Raw genomic sequence first — 14,312 nt, 5'->3', positions numbered from 1 at the left:
ATTCATAGCTTTATACCGTCAATAAGCTAGGGAAATTTGTACGGGAACTCTGAAATCTCGTTTGCGATTTTCAAAACTGACATGTAAATTTCAAAACTCCGTTCAAATTTCAAAAATATCGTTCACGCGTGACCTGGGTTGACTGTAAGTGATGATTTGAACCAGAATTCTGTAACTTCTGTAATTTTCATCGCAAACGTACCCGAATTTACTGCGAGTGATCGCTTTGAACAAACACGGAGTGTCTTCAAATTTTACATGCGTGTTTGCACGCACGCAAAAAAAACTGAAAGTTTTTTGCCTCTAATAACAAATGCATCGTTTATTTCAATAAAATGTTTTGTTGGAAAAGCTTTTTGTTGATTTTTGTGTCTTTGTCAATTCATATATGCGTTTGAGAAGCGACAGATGCTAGATGCGCAATCAAGGACAATTTGCTTAAGCGGGTTGAAATTTGATATGCCAAAGGTCTTCATCAACAGGCCGTGAATTTTCGGCAATTTTTGCGTTCAAGTGTGTTTTTCGGCAAATGATTAATAGGTAACCATGTTATTTTACGTCAGAAAACATTTGTTTTTAACCGCTCTAGGAAAAAGTTAATTTATGCGAAAACTATGGAAACACGACAGGAGTCAAAGAATGATACTTGCCATTCATAAGTTCAGGATAGATTAATTAATAGTTTCTGTTGCATTTTATACCTTTGCTTTCAGTACTTTATGTTTAGAACTCTGCTGCATTGCTTTCAGTACAAAGTTGTGGTTCACGTTGTAAGATTATATAATATATTGTTTATGTTAGAATAAAGTTACAGTTCTCTTCAAACAAAATGTTTGTGGTAAACAATACCAGCTTAATCTCTTCTCACCAGTATTCTGTGCAACATTTTTTTATCTCTATCCTATTTCCACTCCTCCCTCTTCGTTTTCTTTTCAGTCTTATTTCCCTTTTCTTCAATTCTTTTATATCACATTTCTACACCAGTGCTGCAGTAGACACATGCAGTCTGAGACTGCCTATTTTGTTTAGATGTTACATGTAGTTCCACCAGCTTGCAAGTGTTGCATTGTAAACATACATACATATCCATACATTTGTCTTAACATTTAGTATATCATTCTGCATTCCCACCATAAAAGTCTGTTCATTCTTGCATTGTGTTGCCAATGTTATGTTTACAAAGTAAAATGAGAGAATTGATGGTTATCATAGTTGTGATATGTGTTTCCTTCGCTTAGGTTGCCTTGCATTTTGTCAAGGATGAAAAAACTAGGTTTGGACTGGCCTTGGAATGTGGAAACATTGAGGTAGGTTTATAATAAGGGTAAGCAAAAATTTGTAAGCTTTATGTATAAATTAATAAATTGAAAGATTAATTTATCAATCAATCTGATTATTAAATTACAGTAACTTGTCAGCAAGCTCTTTTAAAGTTCGTTCTTTTTGTCTTTGAAAACAGTGATGCATATCTAAATATTGAAATACTGAAGGAGGCAGACTTAATTTATGAAAGATTTGCTTTAGTGACGAATCATGTTTTATTACTGGTCAAAAAAAAAAATGTAAAAGAACATAATTTTTTGAAACTGTTGTTGTGAAAACTGAAGTAACCATCCCTCACCGATGAAAACAACAGTACTTATCACGACACTCCATCTTTATGACAGGCTCAGGTATATTACTGAATGGAATGTATGTATAAATACAGATTATCTTTTTGACACTTTTTGGGTAAGAATTTTTTTGTCAGTCTGTGTCACTGATGGAATTGCTCAGGTGTCAAAATTGTTTTTGCTGTACTGTACCACCAGACCAAACATTTCACAGGTGGACTCCTAACTTCTCAGGTTTTATCCTTGTGGGCTCTGTCAAATTTTCCTTAGACAGCAGCCTGTCGGGAAACTTTGCGGACATGAGATAGTTTTTGGTTCCCATTAGTTGTGTGTAACTTCAAGAAACAGGCCCTAGCATGTTTTTGTAAGGTAAGGAAGTACATTTTTGTCAATTACTTCTGGTGTTGTTTGACAGGTTGCCCTGGAGGCTGCACGCGGTCTTGATGATAAAGCCTGTTGGGAAAGACTGGGAGCTGCTGCACTGACTCAAGGAAATCACCAGGTAGGCATTTAGTTTTTCGAGCATAGCGAGGTTAATAAATTTGTCGGGCCGAGCCGGCCCGAGCGGAGCTAAGCCGCGCGAATCCGAGTGAAAAATATATTTATATATATGTTTATATGTTTATATCTTTGAAGGTGTCCGCACAAAGTATGATGACGTCAGACTGTCTGGCGTCGTCTGGAGCAAAATTTGCATACATCAGAAAAAATATGCGTGCATGATCAAATTTCAACTACAATGTTCATCAATATTCACTGGATACAGAACTATCTCTCCAGAATCTTTTTCCTTTCTTTTAGAAATCTTTTTTGTGAAAGATTGCATTGAAGAAATTACACGTTTTGTGGCCGCAGTAAAATAATTTTCCGTGGGAAATAAGTTCATCGAACACGACAGCGCTGCACGCCCGTTGTACATTACGTCGCGTCAGAAATAGATTTTCAACCGCAAACTAGCCTGTGGAACTACGAAAAGACCATGCTCATAAAAAAATTCCTATGCCCCTTTTAACCTCCTCATTTGGTGCTGCAATACGAGTAAGGAGGGCTTTCCACCCAACCCCAGCTTCGCGAGGTTTTGCGAGTAACGTATTTCTAGTTTATTGTGGAAATGAAAAGCCATGTTCATGGTGCCAGCAGAGGCTTCCATTTATTTAGTTGTTTATTTACAAAGAACAGTCAGTTGTAACTTTTAAAATTACAAACTTCTTAGAATAAATGTTATTTTGTTGACTTCTTTTTGAAGTTAGATACCCAGGGCATTTTATTACTTTTAGAGCATGCATATTCGTGATGGGCTTTTAAATAAGAGGATTAAGGAATGGACCATGCTGATCAAAAGTAATACCGGTAGCTGAGTTATGATAATATTGGTTGTTGAAATATAGTAAACTGGATTTTAGTTGCCCTAATCAGTGCGAGTCATTGGCATCTGCAGTTTTGTTTTGATAAGCTGGTTCAAGTTACTTTGCTCAGTAAATAAACAAGAGCCTTACTCAGCTGGTTTGTTTTGTTACAACATGGTTAGTTTTGTTGCCTCTTGTAACAATATTAATTAGTAAATAACAATTTGTATAATTATACCTTGTTGTGAAAGTGAAACATAGACTCATTGATTATAAGTATCAGTAATAAAGACTGTTTTCTTCAATTTTAATTAATTTTTTTGCGGCTGTGCATTGTTCATCAGGTGGTAGAAATGGCATACCAGAGGACAAAGAACTTTGACAAGTTGTCCTTCCTCTATCTTATCACTGGAAATCTTGAAAAACTCAGCAAGATGACAAAGATTGGTATGTGATGTTTTCTGTCATATCACACCATAGAAAATTTATCATTTTATAACCTGGTGTTAATATATAGTTGACAAAGATTTACCAGCTGTAGCTGTAGATGTAAACGTCAAGGACTACCATGGAACAGAATTTACTGGATAATTAGGGGAATTTAATTTTTTGAAGTACAATGATTTGTCAGATGAAAGGCCAATATCTCCGCTTCACTGTCATCTTTTTTACCCTGAAGAAGTCAGTAATTCCAAAATGGCGATGTTTTATAAGACAGACTGCCTTAAACTTCTGAAGCAGAGAATTTAAATTGAACATAATACATTTAAAATCCCAACTGACAGGAGCCAAGTTTACCAGCTGGCTATTAACAAGCGTGACTGAGGAGTTGAACTCGGGGCTACATAGAAACAACTCCTGTCAACAGTCAGAGTGGGGCTTGAACCCAGAACCTCCAAATTTCAATTTTGGTGTCTAAACTTCTCAGCCACTCTGCCTCGCCGTAATTGTGATGTTCCAAGTTAAGACGCAGACAAAAATCATTGAAAAGTGTGATAATAAGTGATATCCATCAAATTATTCAATATAAGTTTCCTTCATGTCTTGGTTGGCATAAAACTCTCTGAAAACTAGAAGTGGTCACATGGTCATACAACATGCATTTTAATTAATTTTCACCCGTAGTCTTAGCTTCCTTTACAGTGGCATTAATGGCACGGTTTTTTGGGACATATTCAAGACATATTCCAAAATGAGAATACCTTGAAAAATTTATTTATTCTTTAAAACATTTCAATAAGAATTCAATAGTTTTACTTTGGTCATTTGGATCTTATTTTTTTTGTTGTTGTTGTTGTCTTGCAGGAGATACAGCATAGATCTTTTCAGTATATTCCTTTTTCAGACTAACACCTGTAGAATATGTTCCAAAAAGTGTCCCCTAGTTTTGCTTTAAAATTGTAGCTTTTTCAGCTCCATAGCTTTCCTTGAGTAAACAGAAACGCTGTTGTTTTTGTTTAGCTGAAATTCGCAAGGACATGAGTGGGCAGTACCACAATGCATTGTACACTGGTGATGTGGAAGAACGAATCAAGATCCTGAGGAGCCTTGGTCAAGGTAAAGTAACTGTTGTGATTAATTTATTACATCTTGTTTTTGTTTAACAAGGTTGTAAAATATGCAGTTAATTAGAAAAGGATAGTTTTTATTTGAACCTCTAAACTTGTATAAACATGGCTAACACTCATTCACAAATTCTTTCTTCCTTTTGTTGCTGGTTATAGGATCACTAGCCTACCTTACCGCAGCTACACATGGCTTGGCAGAGGAATGCGAAGAAATCAAAGAAACTTTTGATCTTGACCCAGAAACAGTGAGTTAACAGTGACTTGTATTGTTAAGCTACCACAAACCTGAACTTAAACTCTTTGTTACCTTTGCAGTCGATGAGTTCAGATCTGTTTTGCTTAAAAATCCCTCATAAATTAACAAGACATAGTTGTTCAATGGTGTGACATCAGTTTAATATTATTCTTCGTTGTGGCTCAAAAAATGCCCTCTCACTTTTACAACCGCTAGCTATGTCTAGCTTGAAGACTACCTCAACAGGATCTGACAAAATATACTCCCCTGTGTTTGTGTAATTGCAGTTTGAAGATTTAGATCTTTCAAACTTGAAAATCAGAATAATATTATTTTTCAATGAAAGTTTGAAAAATTTAATAATTTTCTTTGGCAATTATTCTTCACCCTCAGCTCCCCCCAGTGAACCCAAGTGCAAAGTTGTTGCAGCCTCCAGTACCAATTCTACAGAATGAAGGCAACTGGCCTCTGCTAACTGTGGCTAAGACCTTCTTTGAAGGAGCCATGGCTGCAAAAGGTTGGTTTAACAATTTTCACAAAGTAGCAGTAGTCTGTATAGATCATGACTTTTTGAGAAGATGGACCAAAGAATAAACATTGTGACCTTGTTTGCAAGAAGAGGGATCATGGGGAAAAACACTTTTTAAATGCAAGTAAACACGGTCTGTTTGAACACATCAAAAGCACTTTAAACAAGTCTTTTAATTATTGTCAAACTCTAAGCACTGCTGTCTGCTATCTGCAGTTAGTTGCTGACCGTAATGGCCAGCTACCAGCTGCTTTGTGATTGATATAATTCTTGAGTATATCAGCTCACATCACACATTTCAACATTTCATGCGCATTACGGCAGACATCAGGAAGGGGCATGTTAGATGCTTAAGCAGTATTGTTTGGCATGTTCTGTTGATGCCGCACTGTGGGTGTTGGAACTATAGTATAAATATATGTAATTTCTGTGAGCTTCATACTGAACTGAAATGGTTTAAACTAAAACAAAATCTGTACCTGTTTACACAATATATACCCATCCAGACTCTCACTAAAACTATTATAGGGAGAAGTCATAGTTGTGCAACTTCACCAAAGGTAACAACTGTACTTGATCAAGACTGTCATTCCGGTAAGGAGACCATAAGCATGGTCTTGATCAAGTACAGTTACCTTTGGTGAAGTTGCACAACTATGACTTGTCCCTATAATAATTTTAGTGAGAGCCTGGATGGGTATTGCTTAAACAGCTACAGAGGCGGAAGAAAGAACTAGGATGAACTTGTATCAGTTTGAAAGTCATGCTATTATTATTATTATTATTATTATTATTATTATTATTATTATTATTATTATTATTATTATTATTATTATTCAAACTGTATTTTGTAATTGCAGCTGGAGTTGGAACAGCTTCAATGGTTGCTGCAGACATGGACGATGGTACAGAAGAAGGCTGGGGAGATGATGCCGCACTTGTCATTGATGAAGGTACCTTCCGTTTTTGAATGTTATAGTTTATGCTGTCTTTTTTGTTCATCCTGTTATGACTGTTGTACTTGTTATTTCAGATGGTGGATTTGGTGAAGATGGTTTGGAAGGCGACATCCTCGGTGGAGATGAAGAGGGTGGTTGGGATGTTGGAGATGAAGACCTTGTTCTCCCCCCTGATTTGGTGAGTCTTGTCTGGAAACCCAAAAACATAGATTTCTCATTAAGGGTCTTAAATGGATGACAAGTTTTTTAGTTAGCTGAAAACAGTTGCAATGAAAGTGATTAAAACATGTGCCAAAACTCTCATTTCCCTAATGAAATTGATCTTAGAATGGATGTAAACAGTGTATTAATATTGTTACCCATCCTCCCGTCCTTTTCCTTGTTGATGCTGGTAGGTCAAATAATACACTTATTGTAAGCAACAATGATTTGGTACACTATTAACCAAGAGTGTCTTGACTCTTTTTGAAATCATCTCTAACGTTGTAACTATAGCTTGGATTTTGTTTGGACATTTCAAGCGGTCCAAATCATGCCTTTGTGTTACTAGTTTAATTGTGGCATACAACATTTATTTAATTTCTTTTTTGTATACGATCTTATTGTTAAATGTAAACCATTTATTTTTTTGTTTGTATTCATATTAGGACATTGGCCCTGCTGCTACTGGAGATGAAGGTTATTTTGTCCCACCTGTAAAAGGCACAAGCCAGTCTCAGGTAAACAACGTTATTATGGATTTGGCTGGGCTGTTAAGATGTTCGAGTGCTGATGTTTTGATCATTAGCAATTTGCTCTGGGACTACTGCTCATAAGGTCAGCACTCGAATCATTTACAGAGCCAAGTTACCTTATAAAACTAAACATTGGTTCCCTTTCTCTATGGAGTCACTTGCAAGTGTATGTTTCAGTGTAGCATCTGGTAACAGTTTTTTTTTTAATTAGCCTAATTCCCAAGAAATATATTCTTGTCAAATAAATATTGTGTCTCTTGTTCTTGCAGGTTTGGTGTACCAACTCCCAGCTTGCTGTTGACCATGTATTGGCTGGATCTTTTGAGAGTGCCATGAGGGTAAGATTGGATTATTTTGCTTTTACTGAGTATGTACAGTTAGTAAACATTGATCTGCTGCCTCACAAGTAGATGTCTTTTTACGGATTTACTAGAGAGACAGTGAGAAAATTTCCAAAAGTTTGTTTCCTCATTATTTTTCTGTAAAAGTCCCTCTGCTAAACAAACACCCCCATCAGGCGGATGTGGGCAGCTGAAAAGTGGCTAAAATGGTGATTTTTACCATCAAAAACTTTTATTGAATGGGCACTTGTTTAGATAACCTGGAGTGGTTCCAGTACAATTCTTGCTACTGAAAATAAAATCCAATTTTTTTCTGGTGGATTCCACACCATTAATGCATACGGTAAGAATTTCCAAGATATCAAAAAAAAAAATAATAATTACTTAACTGTAGCTAAAAGGCAAGGCAAAAACATTATCATTGTAACAATTCAAAGAGAAAGCCGACATTCAAAGAATATAGTATTATGTTTTATGAAGGTTTGACCAGGAAGAATAACATTAGTTGACAACAAATAAAAATGAAAGTGGTTGCAGTTGTAAGACTTGATTCTGGGTCTCTTTTAGTATACATTTACATGTATCTGTAGTAATTTATGTATAAAATTATTTGATCAATATTGATTGTTCCTTACAAAGCAAACAACTAATAACTTTCTTAGCTACATGTCAAAGAGCATGTTTTAAGTTACCGGCAATTTTAAATTTTCTTATTTCCTTTTTTTAAGACTTTCTGTTTCTACTGTTTTTAGTTTTTTCTTTCTTTCAATCGACCTAGCCGAACTGAGTATCACTTCTGTGATGATGTACGTTCCCTGTACAAAGATTGTTTTCAAGCAATAGTTATTAGTATGATATAAATTTGGGTTTTAGTGTATGTGGTCATGCGAGCTATCGGCAACTCCAGTTTGGTTTTGATAAGCTGGTTCATGCAATCATGTTACTTTGCTCGCTAGATTAACAGGGCCTTACTCACCTGGTTTGCTTAACCATGACATGCTGGGTCTTCAGGCTTTGACATATGCCAATACTATCGGGGCTTCTCACCTTGTCTTAGTGGGGAAGCCTTAGGCATTAATGAACAGTGCTATCAACTTGGTCCTGGTAGGTCTAGGGTTGGGATCAAAGGGAATTGACAGTTTCAAACTCAGTGAGAAAGCATGAGAGACAGTGAGAGTCCATGGCAGCACTTGAGAGACTATGTAGATGTGACAATGCAGACTCTTATTTTCAAACTTGATAGTATATGAGAAGTCTGTGGGCAATTTAAAATTAAGTTGAAATTCTGGTTAATTTTCAGCAGTCCCTTGAACAAGGCCTAGATTGAGGGAAAGAAGACTGTTGTATTTGTTAATGAGTGCAGAATGTTTTGATGAACAGGAGTTAGCAATCACGTTTACATGTTAACTGAAAATGTTTTGGTCATGTATTTGATCCATTTGAACAGCTCCTTCATGACCAAGTTGGTGTGGTGGTATTTGAGCCATACAAGCCACTGTTTATGCTGGCGTTTGGTCGTGGAAGAACAGCTCTACCAGCAACCCCTGGAGGACCTCCCTTGTTAGGACATCCACATAGAAACTGGTGAGCCTTGATCTACATGTAGTTAGTGCTTAAAGAAGTATAAGAAAGAATTCTTTGCAGTCAGTGAGAGCACGTAACATGTAAGGGTTTCAGACATACTGTAGGTTTTGTGACGTGTGTAATAATTGCTTTTGAGTGGTTAATTTTAATTGTTTTGTGTAGGAGAGATTCTGGAGCCAAAGGTGGCCTCCCTGCAGTTGGCTTGAGACTTAACACACTTGCGCTGCGATTACAGGTTACTTTTATTTTCATTGATTGCAAATTTGTTTGCCCCTTTCTTTTCCTTCATTCAACTAAGTGATAGATATCAATGTAATAATAATCATTATGGTTGAACATAAAATTCTTCTTCAAGTCTTCTGTGCCTCAGTGATAGAGCATCCGAGCTAGGTCATAGATTCGACCCCTGTTGGGAGAACTCAGAATTCCTGTGTCACTAACTGAAAAATACACTACTAATTTTACTGACCATCTGGACTTAAAACGTAGCATCACATTTCTTTCGCACGGACAAGACGTGTTTGCTATTTCCTCTATGAAATAAATTATGGAAAATAACCATTTTGCCAAAGAGTTATGGAGAGCGCAGACATGCCTTTCAACCAATCAGAATGTGTATTCACTAAGTTTATTTTGCAAAGGTTGTTATAACCAGACACATATCTCTATCAGCTTCTGTTATAATTTCTATGGTCAAAATTTAATGAAACGGATTCTTAGTTGACACACTAGTACTTGTTTATGTGGGGAGTAAAGTCAAACTCCTCGGCTGATTGTTTTAACAGGCTGCGTATCAGTTGACGACAGGAGGCAAGTTTCAAGAAGCAATCCAAAAGCTCCAAGCAGTTATGTTGAATGTCACTCTTTTGGTTGTGGATAGTAAACAGGAGGTCAGCGAAGCTCAACAACTGTTAGGAATCTGCCGGGAGTATCTTGTTGGATTGCAGATGGAGGTGAAAAGAAAGGAGTTACCCAAGGTGAGAAGGAACCTTCAGATCAGTGTTCCTCAGTTAAGACATTGTGACAAATGCTTTCCAGCTAATATGACCATTATCAGCTCAAAGATTGCCATTCTATGCCAGAAATCATGTAATCAAAATGTTAATGAAATATCAGGAAAGTGTCATCTCAATGGGAGCAGGGATGGCACAGTGGTGAGAGCTCTTGCCTCCCACCAATGTCCCCCAGGTTCGATTCCCGGACTCGATGTCATATGTGGGTTGAGTTTGTTGTTGGTTCTCGTCCTTGCTCCGAGGGTTTTTCTCCGGGTTCTCCGGTTTTCCTCCCTCCACAAAAACCAACATTTCCAAATTTCAACTTGATCTGGAATCCAAGGGCCAAAGGTTTGTCAGTTATCAGACTGTCAAGTGTCACCTTCGTCAAACAAAGTTGATTGATTTCTTTATTTTTATTGCCCAGCTTAAACTCTGTAGAACCTAGATACACAACTGCAAACATTGCATAATAGGACATCATTGTGGGGAGGTTTTTTGAAAAGGCTCTCCGTAGCAAACTTGTTGGAAGTAAAGTGCAACAACAGACGAGATCACCCATATCATCATTAGATGGTTTGATCAATGTAAATTATGGGTAATGGCCCATAAAAACAACACTGCCCAGCACTGCCAGTGAAGGAAGAGACTAATTTTGTTGGTGCACTTTTCAAAGTTTTGTTGATATGATCTTGACATTCCTGGCCAGACGTTTTAGTCTGATTACTTTAACCTTGAATGGACTACATTGGAATGAAAAACACTTTTCAGTTAGTAAAATTCTTGCTGTTTTCAGTGGTGACATATAATTCATATTTTTTTTTTTTTTTTTTTTTTTTTTTTTTTACAGTCCACCCTAGAAGAGCAGAAGAGGATATGCGAGGTTAGTTTTTCCTATAGAGTACTGCGTTTCAAAGGTTGATGCTTAACAAATCGACGGCAGTTTTCTATGGTCTATACTCTTATAGACCATAAAATGACGTCAAAAAATGTTCAAAACTCAAGTGGAACCACGAGCCGCAGGCGAGTGGTTTCACTGCCAAGTTTTGGACATTTTATGGCGTCATTTTATGGTCTACAAGAGTATAGACCATAGAAAACTGCCGTCGATTTGTTTTTTACAATAACATGGGAAAAGTACGAGCGGAATTGGCTATTTTTTTCGTTGAGAAAGCGCGCGCGTTACATCTGACGTCATTTTTATTGTCTGTACTCTTATAGACAATAGCTACGAGCCACTCAGCGCGCGGGAATTTGGACAGTTATTGTAAAATGTGATTTAATACTACTGCAGTGATCTGACTATAATGTTGATGTGGTTTTATTGCAGATGGCTGCTTATTTCACCCACTGTGACCTCCAGCCCGTGCATCTGATCCTCACTCTAAGGACTGCTGTCAATCTCTTCTTCAAAGTAAGAAGCTTATGTTTAAACCTCCAACTTACAACAATTTTATGTGCCAAAGTTTTGCACACGGAAAAGGTTTCTAACCTGCAAGAGTTAGTAAGAAAAAAAGTCCAATTTGAGGGTTGCTATTGGTTGTTCATCCTCTCTCTCTTTCTCTTTTCTTTAATTACCGAAGCTTTTGCAACTGGCTGTCTTGAGCCATGAGCCAGCAAGGAATCCTCTGGTGAGGTAGCTTCGGTTTTTTTGAGAAACTCATATAAATAACCACTGTTTGCTGGTTGGTCACAATCATGTCATTGGCATCCTCCCAACTTTCTCATCAGTGCATTATACTCGAGGATGCATGTAGCTTTGCCAAACGGTCTTTTCTAACTCTTCTTTATCCTTCCTTAGCTGTAAGGAGTTTGAAAATTTTGTCACTTTCAAGGTCCTCTTGTTCCAAGGATGTTGCCAGTTGCCTCTTTTAAATCATTGTTCATAGACCACAGTAAATTTTTATGAACGTGTATAATACGTCATAGCTCGCTAGAGTTGCAGTAATATGCTTCATGACAGGTCTCACAGTTTATCCAACCGGTTGGCTCAGTTGGTAGACTGCCGGACTACCGTGCGGGAGGTCGAGAGGTCAAACCCCGGCCGGATCAACACTCAGGGTCTTTCAATAACTGAGGAGAAATTGCTGCCTTTGTAATGACATCTGCAAATGGTTAGACTTATTAGTCTTTTGGATAAGGACGATAAACCGTAGGCCCCATCTCACAACACTGTTCATAACCATGTGGGACGTTGAAGAACCCAGGCAATCGCAAAGAGTAGGGCGTGGAGTTCCCGGTGTGCTGGTCTGGTCTTTGTGTGCTATTTCATGATTCATGGGTTGGATGGGTTGGGTGAGGTCGCTAATGGACTGATAGTGGCTGCCAGCGGCGCCTATATATGCTGATGTCCGATCTCACCCTTGCACTGAAGTAATGTAAACCGCATTTGAATATGTATATAAAAAATATGGTATATAAATACCATTACCATTATCATCACCATCATGTACATCAGGCTTAGCTCAGTTTTGTAGTATGTACTTAATCTAGATGAACAAGTCTTATCACTCACCACAAGGCTCTAAATGTTCATTAAAAGTCATAATTTTGAATAATTTGCCCATGCACTGTAAACAAAAGAGTGCAATAATTTATGCTTAGAGTATTTATTGGTTTGTAGGTTTATGTAAACAGGTGATGTTTATTTTGCATTTCCGTCTTATAGCTAAAGAACTTCAAGACCGCTGCATCCTTTGCCCGTCGTTTGTTGGAACTTGGACCGCGCCCCGACGTTGCAAATCAGGTTTGTGAATAATAAGATTCTTGCGGTGAAACGTTTATACAAGTTTGTTATCAGTGAACATGAACATATGAAACATATATTTAAACTGCGGATGAAAGATTAAACAGAAGAAAAATCCTTGCAGTTAGTACGCAGCTTAAGCAGTTGCAAAAAGAAAGCCTGAAAAAATTCTTTCTTTTCGCAACTGCTTAAGTTGCGTACTAACTGCGAGGATCTTTCTTCTATTTAATTTGTTATTAGTGTTAGCCACTGAATAGAGAAGTAGTATATCACAGGGAGAGAGGGTAGTTTATTAGTCAGGGTATTCAACACAAATACAAGAGTTAAAGAGATATGGGACAGTGTAACAAGATCTTATAAATTACCCTCTGGTGTAACTTTCCCCTGTGTTTGTTGTGTCTGTCGCAAGAGAGTGTTTAAGGACGGTGCCTCTTCCAAGGTGTTTTTGTGCACTTTATGACAATTCAGGAAAAGCAGATCTTAGCAACGGATGTTGGAATCCTTCATAAAATGTGGGGTAACTGTGCATTTTTCAGAGATACTTAAGCAACAATAATCCAAAAATGGTGCAAAATACGTGACCCCTAGTTTTCTTTTTAGATTCCAACAGCCTTTGCTAAGATCTGTTTTTTCCCGAAGGGATAAAATTGTTTTAGAGGGCACCATCCTTAAGAAAGCTGAGTTTCTCTTACCATCCTGCAATGCGCAGAACGTGTGCGTAGTAACAAAAGGAGACACCATAATAATAAAAATAGTTTATTGATATCCCTCTCGCAGCCTAAAAGGCTGAATAACAAGGATGGGCAGTGACACAGTGACAATAGTACAAGACACTACGGTACAAAGACAGTCAAATAAATAATTATATAAATTTGATTAGAAGCACTAAATAACAGAGAAAACATAACAGAGAAAAGGATTACAACTGGTCTTGATACTTAATGGTGCAGAAATCTGCGAACCGCTTTGTCTTGGGCACAGAGCGCACTGGAACACGTTCGCCTGATCGGAGGCAGTACGGCCTGTCAATTGACACGCGAGGAATTAATGGCTCAAGGACAGGAGACGACAGGCAATCACGCTTGATAAAATTTGTGCAAGCTTCCTCCCTTCTCTGGGAAAGGGCAGTGATGTCAGATTGAATTAGGGCGTCGTCCTAGTGACAATTCGGTAGAATGATGCGTAGGGTCCTTTTTGGTACAGATTCTATAGCGTCATCTAAGTACTTTGGCAGAGCTGCCCAAACAGGGCAGGCATGTTCTAGTACAGATCGTTCAATGCTACAGTACACTTGCACTAGCTGCTTGATAGTGAGGCCTCTCTTATTAAGCGCGCGCAGTGCTTACAAACGCTTGTTGGCCTTTTTGACTATATGATCTATGTGTACGTTCCATGAAAGATCTTCAGAGATATAGACACTTAAGAGCTTATAGGTCACAACCCTTTCAATGACAGAACCCCCAACGGTAAGGGGCCCGGGGGGAATGGGCTCAATCGAATGGGCTCCTGGGGGGGAATGGGCTCAACCGTCCGCAATGTGAACGTCAACAAAAAAAGCCGTGCGTTATGCAGATTTTGGTGTCAAATTTTAGGTGCTGAAACACTTCCTCAAGACTAGTGCCAAGATTAAAATGTCTTCTCAAACAAGCCCTCATAAGAGAAAAA

General features: G+C 37.8%; 1 protein-coding gene across 1 annotated transcript in view; it reads left to right on the top strand.

The window, feature by feature from the left end:
* The window catches only part of LOC146467650 (coatomer subunit alpha-like), a 32,726-nt gene that overhangs the window by 17,054 nt on the left and 1,360 nt on the right, over positions 1-14,312 (top strand). Inside the window, exons 22-37 of the mRNA XM_085125171.1 lie at positions 1,239-1,307; positions 2,029-2,115; positions 3,304-3,406; positions 4,421-4,516; positions 4,684-4,772; positions 5,156-5,279; positions 6,152-6,244; positions 6,325-6,428; positions 6,898-6,969; positions 7,254-7,322; positions 8,773-8,909; positions 9,072-9,144; positions 9,695-9,886; positions 10,752-10,784; positions 11,232-11,315; positions 12,570-12,647. Coding sequence (XP_084981297.1) covers positions 1,239-1,307; positions 2,029-2,115; positions 3,304-3,406; positions 4,421-4,516; positions 4,684-4,772; positions 5,156-5,279; positions 6,152-6,244; positions 6,325-6,428; positions 6,898-6,969; positions 7,254-7,322; positions 8,773-8,909; positions 9,072-9,144; positions 9,695-9,886; positions 10,752-10,784; positions 11,232-11,315; positions 12,570-12,647 — 1,503 coding nt within the window. The remainder of the gene's footprint in view (positions 1-1,238; positions 1,308-2,028; positions 2,116-3,303; positions 3,407-4,420; positions 4,517-4,683; positions 4,773-5,155; positions 5,280-6,151; positions 6,245-6,324; positions 6,429-6,897; positions 6,970-7,253; positions 7,323-8,772; positions 8,910-9,071; positions 9,145-9,694; positions 9,887-10,751; positions 10,785-11,231; positions 11,316-12,569; positions 12,648-14,312) is intronic.

This window comes from Pavona decussata, unplaced genomic scaffold (assembly GCF_977016875.1).
Source record: "Pavona decussata unplaced genomic scaffold, jaPavDecu1.1 SCAFFOLD_134, whole genome shotgun sequence".
Classification (NCBI taxonomy): domain Eukaryota; kingdom Metazoa; phylum Cnidaria; class Anthozoa; order Scleractinia; family Agariciidae; genus Pavona; species Pavona decussata.
This window is presented reverse-complemented; position numbering and strand designations above follow the sequence as displayed.